Source organism: Suncus etruscus, chromosome 14, assembly GCF_024139225.1.
Source record: "Suncus etruscus isolate mSunEtr1 chromosome 14, mSunEtr1.pri.cur, whole genome shotgun sequence".
Taxonomy (NCBI): Eukaryota; Metazoa; Chordata; class Mammalia; order Eulipotyphla; family Soricidae; genus Suncus; species Suncus etruscus.
In genome coordinates, this window is record NC_064861.1 from 30,151,196 (window position 1) to 30,166,354 (window position 15,159).

The window sequence follows — 15,159 nt, forward strand, 5'->3', positions numbered from 1 at the left end:
TTTTCAGAAGACATCTGGAGAATCCTTTGATTGAGTTAGTGATGCTCTGGATATGGTTGGAGTTGGAATGAACTGACGGCTCCACAAAATCATCCTGTTGACGCAATAACACTATGGTTGGGAATAGGGGAAGGTCAGGCAAGAAAAATACTTATCTCTCTGCTCTGAAAAGAAGCCCATCTAGATAACAGGAAGTGTTCACAGAGCCTCTGATTCCAAGTTCCACTCCAAATTCTGAGGAGCTTTCTTGGCTCCTGCAGCTGAGGGTTGAAAGGTAGACATGGTTCTTTCATCAAGATACTGTCTGGTGTTGTAGCTCATGCATGCTAGGCCCAGGTGTCATGGCTTCCTTTTAAAAAGGCTTCAGCAGATGGACTGGACACAGCCTACAGTATATGAAAAGGCAATTATTAAGCACATTTAGAGAACATAGGCAATAAATCCCTTTATCTTTTTATACTGTGTGGCGCAAAGGCAAAGCTCTTTAAGAGTAGGCTTGGTCACATCACATTTAAGTGGAAGTAGCCCGTAAAATTGATGTCATGGTATACTATAAAACGTAGAAAGCCAAATTATTTTTCTTTTCAAGGGTCAACGCAATACCTCTGAGTGAGAGTACTGGTTGCAGAGGGCTCAGGATCTGTGCCATCTAAGGGGTATGTGGCACATGTGGGGTATGTTGTGGGGCTGTCCATTCGAGCCTGACTCTTGTGCCTCTTTCCTCTGCAGTGTGCTTACTGAGCCACCTCCAGGTCCGCCACTATGTCGAGCCGGGGAGGGAAGAAGAAATCCACCAAAACCTCCCGATCTGCCAAGGCGGGAGTCATCTTCCCTGTGGGGCGGATGCTGAGGTACATCAAGAAAGGCCACCCAAAGTACAGGATTGGAGTAGGGGCACCAGTGTACATGGCCGCTGTCCTGGAGTACCTGACAGGTGAGTGCATGGGTCAGTCAGGGACACTGTGAACTCAGACCGGGACTTCCCTGACAGTTCTGTGAGGGCTTGCTAGGATCTTCTAGGGCTTCTTTGGTTTTGAAGCTTTCCAACCTTACAGTAGAGTCTGGAGACCAGTTTCACCTAGACCCACAGGCAGTTGATATCTTGTCCCCTTTGCTTTATCCACCCTGGGTGTGTCTGTGTGCATGAGGGTTTGCACATCACACACTAATCCAGTCCATTATGAGTTTCCTCAGTTGTTCCAATAATGTGCTGTATACCTGTGCGTGGTTTTCTTTTCTTTTCTTTTTTACTATTTCTTTTTTTTAATATCTTTATTTAAACACCTTGATTACGAACATGATTGTGGTTGGGTTTCAGTCATGTAAAGAACACCCCCCTTCACCAGTGCAACATTTCCATCACCAATGTCCCTAATCTCCCTCCTCCCCACCCCATGATATGGTGTTTTTTTTTCTGATCCAGAATACATTTCAGGATTATACCTTACATCTAACTCTCAGGGTTTCTGTCTGACTTCATCAAAGCAGCTTTCAGCTTTTCACCAAGCCTTCCATGGCACAACTGTTTTGGAAGTACCCAGGCAAGTGGTCTTGCAGTGTCTCTCCTGAGTGAGCCTTATGCCTAGGATCAGGTGGGGGGGGGACATTTGAGAAGGAGAATTGCTCACAGGGTGAGCGAGGGGCCAGAGCTATAGGATAGAAGGTAGAGTGTTTGCCTTGCATGTGGCCAACCCAAGTTCATTCACTGGCATCCCATATAGTCCCCTGAGCCTTGCCAAGGAAAAATCCCTGAACATAGAGCCATGAGTGACTCCTGAGTACTACTGTGTGTGACCCAAAAAAGAAGAAAAAGAGGGTGAATGAGTCCATCCAATCCCAGTGATACTGTAAAGGTGTTTGGCTGCACTTCCCTCACCACACATTCTCACCCCCAGTGGCTGAAGTACCCTCTGTGATCTCTCTCTTGCTCTGTTTCTCTTTCTCTCTCTTCTCTCTCTCCTCTCTCTCCCCTTTCTCTCTCTGTCTGTCTCTCTTTCTCTGTCTCTCTCTCTGTCTCTGTCTCTGTCTCTCTCTGTCTCTCTCTCTCTGTCTCTCTCTCTCTGTCTCTCTCTCTCTCTGTCTCTCTCTCTCTCTCTCTCTCTCTCTCTCCCCAATCTAGTGGCACTCAAGGTTTACTCCTGGCTCCATGCTCAGAAATTACTCCTGGCAGGCTCAGGAGACTATATGGGATGCTGGATAGAACCCAGGTTAGCCACATGCAAGGGAAAAACACCCTACCTGCTGTGCTTTTGCTTTGGCCCCTCTGTGATCTTTCTTATTTGTCACCTCTAAGGTGATTTATAAAACAGCGATTTCTCTTGTGTCTCTACATGCATGAGTTGTCATTTTTTCTGTAAAGAGGAAATTCCTTTTTGCAATCCCCTTTTTGTACTATTGGTGTTGGATGTTTTTTATTTTTTAATCTAATGAGTTATTGAGTTACATTGTCATTACATATTTTGATGCACAAATGCTCTCATATTTGTCCTGTAAGCTGAGTTTTCTGTTACCCCTCCATATTTTTTTCTCTTTACTTTTTGACACAATGAGATGGTCTCAGAAAGTAATCACACTAGTCCTATTATGCTTTGAAATCAGCTCTTTTTTCAGGGGGTCCTCAGGCCTTTTCAGTTACTATTTCTTTGAGGACTCCAGAGCATTAGTTTAGCACTAGCTGGGCAGGGCTCTCTCCTCTACTTTCAGTGATGAGAATGCCACAGAGCATGAAAAGATTTGCTGGGGCCACTTCTGATATGTATGGACTGAGAAGGACCTGGACTTCACTGCCCTGGTGTAAGACATTTCTCACTTATTTCTCCACACATGATTAGGCTAGTGACAGGAGGGACACCCTTATATTTTGCAGCTTCCTCTCTGATAGCCAGAGAGAAGAGACTCAACTAGACAAGATGCTTCTTTCAAGATGTACAGCTGGGTTGAACCTTCCTCTTTCAGGTTTCTCAAGGAGACCAAGAGCACCCCAGATGAAGAACTGCACCCAGGAGGAGAAATGATTTTCATGCTCTTTAGAAAGTATTTGTGCATGAGAAGTTATTGTGGTGTTGTGATTGTCACACATTTGTGCTTGCTACAAGACTTTTGACCTTTTGCTTATCTGAGATTCTTATAAGCAGCATAAAGCAGGGAACATGAACTATTCTACATTCTCAACATACAGATGAGGAAATAGGCCCAGCATTTGTGTGACACATCTAGAAAGGTCATATCTAATATGGGTGCCCTCAGGGAGAGCTGGAGAGATAGCACAAGATGGGTAGCTATGAACAGCCTAGTCCTAGCAGGCAACCACATGCAGGCCTCAGAACCTGTAATGAGTCCCTAATTCCTGATTTCTGGTGTTCTTATGGCTAAAGGGCTGTGGGTGGGGTTGAGTGGGAACATAGCAGTCTTTGATCTCCCACCCCAGGTTGCTGTAGAGACTAAGGGGCTTTAGGTATCATGGGGAGCCCCTCAGCCATGCAGATCTAGCCCATCTGTGCTTCATTGTCCCAGCACCACAGTGTGCCTATCTTGGGTGACTACAGACACAGTCACTAGACTCCATAGGTCAGTTTTATTTTTTTCCACCATTCCCCCCCCCTTTTTTTTTCAGTTTTCAACACCACAGACTGGAGGGAGACCATTGCCTTATGATATTAGAGGCATCACTCCTTGGGCTGCATAGAAAACTTGCTTGCCTTTTGTGTATCTGAGTATGGTGCTCATAAGGTCAAGGTCTGTGGCTCTGTTCTGGAGGGGTGGAGACTTCACTGCACTACATCATTCTTCCATGGGGTTGGAGGAAGGTAGCCACAAATCACAGTGGAATGATACATCCAGCCCAGCACAAGAGTCAAAATGTAGCCCAAGGTCCAAAGAAATAGTAGGTAAGGCTTTTGCCTTGCATATAGCATATCCAGGTTTGATTCCTCATATGGGCCCCTGAGCTCTATCAGGAGTGACCCCTGAGTATAGAGCCAAGATAAACCCTGAGCAACGTCAGGTATACTTATCACCCTATGGAAGGAGGGAGGAAAGAAGGGAGGACAAGACTAATCCTTATTCTGGCGCCTGCCACATTCATTTCAGCAGGTCATACACTAGGGATGGAGACTATATACTAAGGATAGAGCCCAGGACTTAACAACACATGTATGTCATACACTCTACTACTGAGCCACAGATCAATGTGGATCTTTAAGTCCTTCAGTAGAGCTCCTGTTAGGTGAATCCAAGCTGTTTTTTTCCACTCAAGAGCACACCATTGTGCAATGGTGGCCCCATATGGTGGCATTCTATGTACTAAGGTCTCTGGCCACATCCTGACTGAGCCATTGATTTTGTACTCACTTATGACTGCAACTATTTGTTTCCCGTTTGCTTGATGGGATCAGAACTGAACTGAACGTTGATGTCTGATGATTGCTTAACTCAAGACACTTTCTCATTCATTCCACATCTATTTTTGTTTTTGTTTTGTTTGGGAACCATACCCATAGTGCTTAGGGGCTACTTATAGCTATAGAGTAGCTATAGTTTATGGATATTCACTGGGGACATGTGTTACCTGATTGAACATGGGCCTCTTACATGCAAAGCATGTGACCCTGCCCTGGAACTCCCTGCCCAGCTCCTCCTTACACATTCTTACTGAATCCCTGCTGTATGCCAGGTATCATGCTAGACTCTCTCTACTAGGGCACAGGAAATATCAAGCCAGAGTGCTCTCTGGAGCTCAAGGTGTAGTATAGGAGAGAGAATCAACCAACTCCTGCCGGTGAAAAGTACCTTGCTGGGTGAAAATAGACTCTAGGGGGCTAGCAAGTGCCTGGGAATAACTGGCTCTAGCAGGCTTGGAGGAGTGTCTCCTCTAGTGTGAGCTGGGAGAGTAACAGTGCCGTCCACTCACCTGTGATCTCTGTACCGGCTGGCCATCAAGCCTCTTCCCTGAGTATAGGGGAGAAATGGAAAGAGGGAGAAGCTGTGTGCCAGCACTCAGGCAGCACCAGGACCCAGACTTCACATGTCTTTAAGGCATGGAGGAAGCACCTGTTCTGCAGAGCTCCCGTGTATCCACCAGAGCAAGTTTTGTTCTCACCCCATAGAGCTGTCATAGAGACACAGGTACCAGCAAAAGCAAGGCAGCAGTGAAGCAGGGCTGCTGAGGTTGTGAGCATGCCAGAGCATTGCTTGGAGCAACTAACCTTGTTGGCCCCTTGTCTTGATGGTCCCTTGATGGTCAATAAAGTACTTAGGGAGGACTTGTTTCTTCTTCTGTAAGGCCCAGTCTCTGCCAGCAGTGCACATGGATAGGGCTTGGTAATGGGGCAGGTGCCCAGTGCCCTTTGAAGACCAAGTCTGCGTCTTCAGATGGCTCCACCCTAGTATATGCCAGGTCAACACTGATTCCAGGCCAACACAGGATAATCTGGCTACTTTCTCACGAACCAGGCATCTTCTGACCCCATGGACATACATCCTGGGGTAGACTGTGGAAGACTATACAAGCACTTCTTAGGGTCTGCTCAGGCTGGGCTGGTTGAGAGGAATTGAGTGTCTGGCATCTTGTTCTGAAGCTTGAAGTTGGCATCTCTTTCTCTTCTCGGCCACCAGGCATCAGTCAACATTTTGAAAAGGCAATGTTGGCTACCAGTCTGGGTCTCTTTCCCACATTTTTGTGCTAGTTCTACAGCCACTGCCCACACCCCAGTGCTCTTCCCATGAGCTTTCGCCACCTGCTGATCTTGGTGTCCAGGGTCTGCCTGACCTGATTGCAATCTCCATGCTGTAGGCCTAGTGGAGCTTCATGGGCCCCTTTGCAATTTTGAAATTAGTGGGAACATTTATAAGTTTCTGAAACATTTAGCTAGACAGAATTGACCAGAGTAAACATTTAATGTAGTCTGGCATTTATAAAGTTACCTTAAGGAAACTAAGGCAGTCCCAGGTATCCCCAGCCTAGCTATAGTCTCTGACCAGTTGTTATTTACAGGGATCTTGATTTCAGAAAGCTTCTAGGCCTGGTGCCAGGCACAGCACTCCCTGCTTTGGAAGGTATAGGACAGTATTTCTCAAAGGGATCTGGAGTAATTCGGGGAGCAGGAGTCTTATTGGGTACAATTGGAGTGGTTTATTTTCATTTGCTTGAAGAAGGTAGATCTCAGGGCAGGGGGACACAGCACTTGGATTTTTTTGGTTTTGGTTTTTTGTTTTGTTTTTAGGGCCATATTGGCAATACTTAGGGCATACCCCTGGCTTTACATGCAGGTATCACTCTTGGAAGTGCTTTGGGGACTTTATATGGTGCCAGGGATTGTACCTGGGTCAGCTGCATGCAAAGCAAGTGCTCTACCTGCTGTACTACCTCTCTAGCCATCTAAGGAACTTAGTTGAGTTTAGGTGCCTCTGAGAAATATATAGCACTTTTTACTGCAGGATTATTTAGAGCCTTTAACATGCTAGTGTAGCTCTGAATCTCCAGTGGCAGGAAAGGTGATATGTGCAGGCCCCTTGAGGCACCTGCAATCATAGAGCATGACTCTATGTGGGAGAAGCTTGTGTACTAAGCCAGGGAGCAGCAGCAGTGTGAGTACTGGATGGTGAGAAAGGATGGACTTTGCTCTCTTTGCTATGCCATCCAGTGGAAAGCTGGGCCTGTAGATAAGGATGCCCAGGGCTTTTTTCCCAGACAGTGTTCGGCACCTATAAATGTTTGATGAGTGAGGCAGGGACTTGAACCCCCGAACCCTGACTTGCGAGAGCCTTCTGCTTGACAAGACCTGGAGTAGGACCAAGTTTCTGGACCCAAGAGCAAATGCTGGAGGAACAAACACAGGAATGAAGGGAAGTCAGAGTTCTTTCACCCACCTGAGACATCAGGTTGGCTCCTGGTCACCAAAGGTATATGGCACCTTTTTTTGGAGGGTGCTTAGAAATCCTACTTATCTTCTAATCACATCTTGTTCCATGCCTTAGGATACCTACACCCTCTCTCAGAGGGTTTCCAGCTATGGGGAAGATGGGAAGTGATATGGGGTGACTGTGGGTGATACCACATCTAAGGGACCAATGGAGGGGAACCTGTTGGCTCTGAGACACACTCTCTGCTCCTGTATAATCTTGCTTCCCAGGACTGTGCTGCACCCTTGCCCTTAAGTCTGTGGCTACATGCTTTGCTTTCCTTTCATCTCTGGATCTGCTTTATGACAAGGGCCTCTGACTTATCTATGCTGACTCTCTTCACTTTCTCATTTCTAAATCTTTCTTCTCCTACCCTTAGCCTTTCCTGTTCTATCTTCTGAGGGGATCCAACCCCCTACTTTCACCCAGCAGATCCCCATTGGAAACTGCCTGATGGTACCTTGCTAACTTGTTGACATCTGCTTCCAGCAGAGCCCCATAGGGATCTTACAGCCATACAATAGAAAGGCTGAGGCCAGGCTTGTAGACCCTGAGTGCATTATTCAATAAAATGCCAAGGAAAAGGAATGATGGTTAAAAATGACTTTTTATCATCTGGTTTTGACTAATAAGACAATTATCCTCAACCAGGTCTTATTTTGTTTTATTTCCCTTAGTTGGTTCAGAAGCGTGTATCCCTTTGCTGTTAGTCACTAGACCACTGTTTATCCCTGTCTTACCTCCTTTAAGTACTAGAGAGAGCCCTTTTCTGTTGACAGCACGTCCTGCTATGCTAAAACTGTTTTCCCAAATAGCTATCATACTTGGCATTCCTGACATGGGAGGAAAAGGGACTTGTCGGTCTGCAGAGCATCTGTCACTTGCCCAATTTCTGCATTACAGTGTGTTCAGGACAGTTGAGTGTGTCCTGTAGGTATACACATACCTGAAAACAGAGCAGAATGAAGTTGAGTGTCCAGCTGGGCTCCTGAGAGTTCTGAGCCTCTCTGAGGCTTTTCATATTTTGTTGGTCTGTGTGACCACACCTGTCTTCTAGGACACAGGGAAAACTTGAAAACACTTTTGTAAGCATTTTTGTTGGCTTTCACCTTTCAGCTTCCCCTCTAGCTTACCTTCCTGCTACACCTTCCAGTATCCCTTTCCTTCAAAAACCTGCAGGCACAAAGTGGGGTATGTGCCGAGAATTCTTACAAACCAGAGAATTGCAATTAGAAAAGTTGGAAATTTAGATCGGAGAAGATAAGGCATTTGCCTTGCATATGGCTGATACAGGTTCAGTCCCCAGCATCCCACACAGTGCCCTGAGCACCACCAAGAGTAGTTTCTGGGGCCGGAGAGATAGCATGGAGGTAAGGCGTTTGCCTTTCATGCAGGAGGTCATCGGTTCGAATCCCGGCGCCCCATATGGTCCCCTGTGCCTGCCAGGAGCAATTTCTGAGCCTGGAGCCAGGAATAACCCCTGAGCACTGCCAGGTGTGACCCAAAAACCAAAAAAAAAAAGAGTAGTTTCTGAGTGCAGAGCTAGGAGTAATCCCTAAGCATCACTAGAAGAGGCCCAACCCTCTCCCACATCCACACCCCTCACTCCAACAAAGATTGTAAACTTTTATTTCAGCTGGGGCCTGGGGAGGGTAGTTCAAGTAGTAGAGCTACAGGCTGAATGTGTGAAGCCCTAAATTCAATCCCTAGGCATAGCCCTGGGACCCTCCCCACAATGAACACTACCAGGCTTGAATTCTTGCTAGAAATAGCCCCAGACTGCACCCTGCCCCTGGCACCCATTGGGTGTGGGCTTTACTAAAGAAGAAAAGAAAAAAAAAACACAGAGTTGAAGCTTGAGTGTGTTGCATAGATTCTGAAAGTACATTCCCTTTTCTGCTTAGGTGAGTAATCTGTGTTTGAAAATTTAAGAAGTGAAAACTCACTTATAATTTCCATGCCCAGAGACAGTAGCTGGTGCTTGCCTGTCTTTGCATATGTGTACAAGTAGAGAAGAGGGAGAGTCTAGTTCACTTACTTGTTTAGAATTTACTCTTCATGGATGGCCAGTCACAGAAAATCATCACTTTTCATATTCATTTATGAGGCTCTCTGCATCCTCTGGGGAATAGTGGCAGTCTCCCTGAATGGATAGGTGAGAAGCTAGCTGTCCAGCTCCATGTGCCTTTGGCATTTCCCTGATCATATGGTGTCAAGATACTAGCTAGTAGACCCATCTGGGTCAGCTCCAGGCCTGGAGCTGAGGCTGGAGTGGGGACAAAGTGGGCAGGGGATTTCTCCAGTGCCTTACTTCCCTACCCAGGATGTAGACAGTCTTTGGGGTGCACGGCAAGCTGCTCTAGGGCTCAAACACTGAGCTTCCCTCACCAGTGTTTCTCAGTCCTTTTCTTTATCTTTTATTTATTTATTTTTTATTCTCTCAGTCTTTTTCTGACTTTGACCTCTATCCAACTTTGTTTCCTTCCTGTGCCCCCTCTACCCCCAGTATCATGCTCTGGCACCCTATTGATGCAATTTTCACCTGTGTCCTCTGAAAATATCCTAGGAGTTCACAGTGATCTGCATCTCCTCAAGGTTGTCCAGAAGGTCCTGGATGACCTGAGTCCCCATTATACAATGGTGACACCATATTCTCCTGTTCATCCCTGGGATCATGGAAAGAGAGGCTTCAGTCTTTAAAAAATATTTTCTCCGAGTGTGACTTGTCTTCTTATTCTCTTAACTGTGTGCACAAGTTTTGGATTTTAATGAAGTTCATTCAGTCAATTCTTTCTTTAGTGAATTGTGCTTTTGTTGGTGTATCTAAAATAGTCATCCACAAACATCAAGTCACCTGGGTTTTCTCTTACATTATATCCTAGGAGAGTCATAGTTTTGCATTTAGGTCTCTGATTGTTATGATTTATTTTTTGCCCAGGGTGTAAGGTTTGTATGTAGAAGTCCCACTCACTGTATTCTTGAAGATGAGCCTTAACTGCCCAGAAATCCTCTGTGGCCAAGGAGTTTCCCCCTTGCTTTGCCCTTTTCCTTTGAAGGGGCACACACAGTTTTGTTCACCATTGCGATCTGTGTGTAGAGAGGAAGGAACCAGAGCAAGGGCTGTACTTTTGCTTGGGCCAGTTGGAAAGGACACGATTTCACAAATCCTCTCTGGATTGAAGGGAAGAAAAAGAGTGACCCAAACCAAGGTTTTGTCTTTCATCTCAAGTCTTCCATCTGGGATCACTTCCCTTTGAAGTCCATGCTTTAGAATTTCATTAGGGAGGGCTTTGTGCTGATACATTTTTCTCAGCCCATTTTTAAACACAGCTATAAAGATTTGGGTGTTATTTCTTGAGTCTTTCTAGTTTATATCTCCTAGTGGAGAACCAATTAAATATGTGTTAGCATTTCATTCTATTTGTTAATATGTTTTGCGTTTCTGCCTGTTGGGATTTCAGTCCTCTTTCAGGATAGATATTTCAGTTACTTTTTTTGAAATAATGTTTAATACTCTCCTCCACTGTATCTCAACTGATGTTTACTTAATTCAGCCACTGAATCTTGAACTTCAGTTTGTTTATACTTTCTTTTTTGGCCAAACCTGGTGGTACTCCTGGCTCTATGCTCAGGGATCACACCTAGTAGTGCTCAGAATTGAGCTTTGATTGACCTGGATTGACCCCAGGTCAGCAGTATGCAAGGCAAAAACTGCTTGCTGTACTATTCTTTTGGTCCCTATTATTTTTATTTCTAGTATATCTGCTTATTATTTTCTTAAATATGGTTGGTCTTTTTTTTTTAATATTTTTGAGGAGATTGTTTGGGCCACATAGAGCAGTGCTCTGAACTTAGGAGTGACTGCTAGTAGTCTGCAAGGACTTTATGTATGATCAAACCAGGCTTGGTCACATGTAAAGCAAGCACCTTATCCTCTGTGCTGTGTCTCCCGCTCCTCTTGTTTTCATTTTGAAAGTTTTTTTTTAAATACAGATGTTTTTAATTTATCTGAATACTTTTCCTAATGTTATTAAGAAATGATAAATGTCATTGTATAATAGTTAATCTGTACCACTTGATAACCATATTGTGAGGCAATTACCACTATTATTTAATTGACAGTATCTGAAGCCTTTCTGAATCTACAGTTAATGGATTTTGAGTCACTGCTAGGCAAGCCTGCATTCTCCTAAGACTAAAGAATTCTCTCAGGTCTGTGCTGCTGCTTTTTCTTGGTTTATTTTTTCAACGTTTAAATTTTTTGATTTATTTGGATTGTATCCAGATATGTGATAGGGTCAATTTTATATTGTTTCAAATGACTACCAGTTATCTTAACACAGTTGAACTTCTGCTTTTTCTCCTGGTGATATGGGAAGCCACCTTTATTGTACATTTCTAAATGCAACTAGGGTTGTTTCTACAATTTGTTTTCTTTTGCATTGGTCAGTCTGGTTTCATACTTCATGGTTCTCATATCTGGCAGTTCTTCCATTGTCTTTTTACTTTTCTGGAAAATGTTCATTTTATTTCCTTTTTTTTTGTGAGGTGGATAGTGATAGTATTGGAGTATTGGTGCTCAAGGCTGACTATGGTCCTGTGCTCTGTGGTGAATATCCTGGGGACCATGTATAGTGCCAGGAATTGAAGTGAGGTCGGCTGCATGTAAAGTAAATGTCTTATTCTCTGTATACTCTCCAGCCCCCCAAGTGGTCATTTTCTTAAATGAGTAATATGTACATATGAATTCACACAAAATCCATATAACAGGGCTTATTGTGAGGCATGCATCTTCTTCCCTAGTCTTGAAAAACCAGTTATTCTCTCAGAGACAATGTTATTAGTTTCTTATATATCTTTTTTACAGATACTCATCTCTCTTCAAAATAAATCCAGAATATGAAGTGACAAAAGTCAGAAACTCAGGAGCATGGCCTCTAACATTTAGGTAACATTTACATAAAGTAACATTTAGGTTACATTTAGGTAACCAGCAGAGCTGTTTTGCTCTTTCTCTTGGCTTTTTTTCTCTCTTTCTCACAGTTCAGGAGATTGGATCCAGAGCCTCATACTTATAAGACAGTTGTTGTAGTTTTTTGATCTGCACCTCCAGCCCTGAGGTTTATATTTTAGTTAATATCCTGGTTGAGTAATGATGGAGCATCAGTCTGCTCCCTCACCTGCCTCAATACTTGGGTCCCCTCAGTTTGGATTCCTACCTTGGGCCTGTGAGCAGTGCCTGTCCATAAGCCCGGGACATCCTGGAATGAAAGCTTTGTACTTCTCACTGCCTGCCTGCCTGCCTGCCATGGAGTCTGGATATTTGTTCTATTACATAAAATCAGGCCAGCACCTTGGAGAATGTCCCTGTACTTCCACTTTTTATGACTGCCTCAATGTGACAATCCTTGGTTTACTTGTTTAATAACTGGTTTGTCATGACCTATTTGTGAGAGTTAGCAGATTCCAACTGGGCTCTAGGGAAGAAGCTGGGTACTGACGCTTAAAAGACCCATTTTATTTCTGTGTGTGTCTGTGATGGGTGAGACCAGTCCCTGAGCCCAAAACTGACTGTACTCTCCATGCACATCTTCCCTCCCCTCCTTCCACACATTGTGTGCTCAGCTCAGCACCAGACTTATGTTCTGTGACTGTACTGGGGATAATTTTGAATTGAAGGATATGGAGTGCAGCTGGAGGGATGGTGGGTTTCAGGAAGAGGAAGGGTTAGCCCTGTCAGATGCTGTCAGGAAGGGAATGGACATGAAAGTTGAACAGCTGAACAAGATTAATATATGAAGCATCACCAGACTTAATAGCAGAGCCACTTGGGTGCAGAAAAATGCAGACAGAGATGGGTACAAGCAGGAAGGTGGTAGAGTAACTCCATATGTTGATCCATTCGTTCTATTGCAGCAGCTACTGAGGGTATCTCAGAGGAAGGTGAGAGCTGGCTTGTCTGATTAAAATAGCATTCAAGGAGGGGTTCTAGAAGTACCCCAGGATTCCTCTGTGAATGACTAACAAGAATGGTTTTAAAACAACTATTTCCTTTCCTGGCGGAGATAGAAGTAGGCAAGAATTCTACAACCTTTGAATCTTTCCTTTAAAATATTAGCAACAAATAAAACATATTTATAGTCCTCTTGCTCTGTTTCCCTGCCTGTAGGCTTCTGTGTCTCATCAACCCAGAATAAAATATCAGGAAAGCAAAAAGCCACTGCTCAGAGCTATAAATAAGTTCTAGCAAGAAGACAGGCCCAAAGGGTATTGCGCAGGGCCAGCCTCCTGCAACTCTGTCTCCCCGCTCCTTTTGCTCTGCTTGCCAGGATGACACAGATCCTCCTGGGATTGGCCAGGATGCTCAGCCTTAAAGGCCCTCTCTTCTTACCTCATTCCCTACCTGGGCGCCTCCTTCTTCTTTCACATCCCACCCTATAATAGTCTTCCTTCTTAGGCAGGTGCCTTTTATCTATAAGTGTATGTTCCTGGTACTCAGCAGAGGCTGCCAGTGTTGAGGTGTTCTCTCGTAGGGATGTCACCACCATATGTCTGAAGGGGACACTTATAGATCATTCACAATAGAGGAGTGGCCTTCCATTGGGCCACTTAGAGACACCCCATCCCTTCGAGGTCTCAATTCCTCCTACACAATGATGGAATTAACCACCACCATGTTAGGGCTTATAGACATGTCTTATCTCTGGATCCTCCAGCCCAGTGATATCTTGATGGATGCTCTGGGTGGTAATGGATAATAGAGGGACTCTCTATGTAGCTGTCAGCTTGTAAATCTCAGTATTGACTGCTGAAAGTCAATTTCTGCAGTTTATTCAGAAAAGGCCAGAACCTATCTAGAATAACATTTAATCAGCTCTCATCTCCACCCAGACATGGACAGTCTCTAGACTGGATGTAGGTTGTGGTTAGTGATACCTTTACTTGTTTTGGGGATGAAGTAGGAGTGGAGTGAAGTTCTTTGAACATGAGGTCAGGGTGGAACAATTTAATAATACCGATTTACATACACACACACACACATACACACATATATATATATACATATATATGTATATACTGAATACTTGCCACCAGCCAGCACCTGCTAAGTACTTTTCTACGGCTCACCAAATCCCCAAATGCATAGGAGGGAACAGAGGCTCTGGAAGTTTAAGTGACACCAAGGGAGATGCAGTCATGACCACTGCCCCAGAAGAGCATTTCTAGGAGGCTCTCAATAAGCAGAAGCTTTTGGCAGTGAAGAGGAGATAGAGCTCCCATCCTCCCTCTTGCTCTATTATTTCCACTGAACTTCTCAGGGGGTATGTGTGTGTGTGCCCAGTCCACTATGGCCAGCCCTTGTCTGCAGAAAAGAAGAAAGTGGGGGATGCCCAGGGAGAGAGATATGTATTTGTAGGCTGGACACAATTCTGTGACCTGCAGTGGTCAATGACTATACTTGTCCTGTAGAATGGACTAGAAGGACAAGTAGGCACTACCTGGAAACCAATAGGGGAATATCAGGAGGAGGTAGAGGTCAGCATGGGAAACATGCTCAGGTCTCTAGGACAGATCAGTCTGGTTTGTGTTAATGCTGGCCATGGCCCTTCTCAGGGGTAAAGCACTCATGTGACCAGAGGTGAGGTGCCAGGAGAGAGTAGGTACAGTCCCTCCAATGCTTTTTTCCAATGTCCCTTCACTGTCCCCTCAGTGAAGGGGAAGTGGGATGCCAGGTGACAGAGCCTTCAGCACTCAGAGTCTGTATGGGTAGAAGGGTGGTTCTTAGCTGGCAAAGATGACCAGGTATCACTGTCTCTTTTGGGGCTCCTCCCTTACTTGGACACACTTTTTTTTTTTCAACACAGTCATGGAAAGAATCTGAGAGACCTTCATAGACTTCATAGACAGGTATCACTGTCTCTTTGGGGGCTCCTCCCTTACTTGGACACACTTTTTTTTTCAACACAGTCATGGAAAGAATCTGAGAGACCTTCATAGACTCTCTGTGGTGGGGAGGAGGCTGGGACCTGTGTCAAGCATGAGTGGACAGGGGTAGCCTGTAGCCTGGGTGCCTCCTCTCATTAAACCTTCTGCTTCGACAAAGGAAAGAGTGCACAAGAGCAGAGCATTACACTTCCCTATGACCCAGGCCTGTTTCCAGGATGTGAGTGAGTGAGTTTGGGAGTGCAAGCAAGTGCACACAGTACAGGTGGCCCCACACCGCTCTCCTTGCCTCCCCTTTAAAGCGCATCTGGAAAA

The 15,159-nt window shown here is 44.9% G+C and overlaps 1 protein-coding gene across 4 annotated transcripts in view; it reads left to right on the forward strand.

Moving 5' to 3' along the window:
* The window catches only part of LOC126027755 (core histone macro-H2A.1), a 67,994-nt gene that overhangs the window by 8,412 nt on the left and 44,423 nt on the right, over positions 1–15,159 (forward strand). For all 4 annotated transcript variants that reach the window (XM_049786767.1, XM_049786769.1, XM_049786768.1 and 1 more), the window contains exon 2: positions 730–934. In XM_049786767.1, coding sequence (XP_049642724.1) covers positions 763–934 — 172 coding nt within the window. In that variant the 5' untranslated portion in view covers positions 730–762. The remainder of the gene's footprint in view (positions 1–729; positions 935–15,159) is intronic.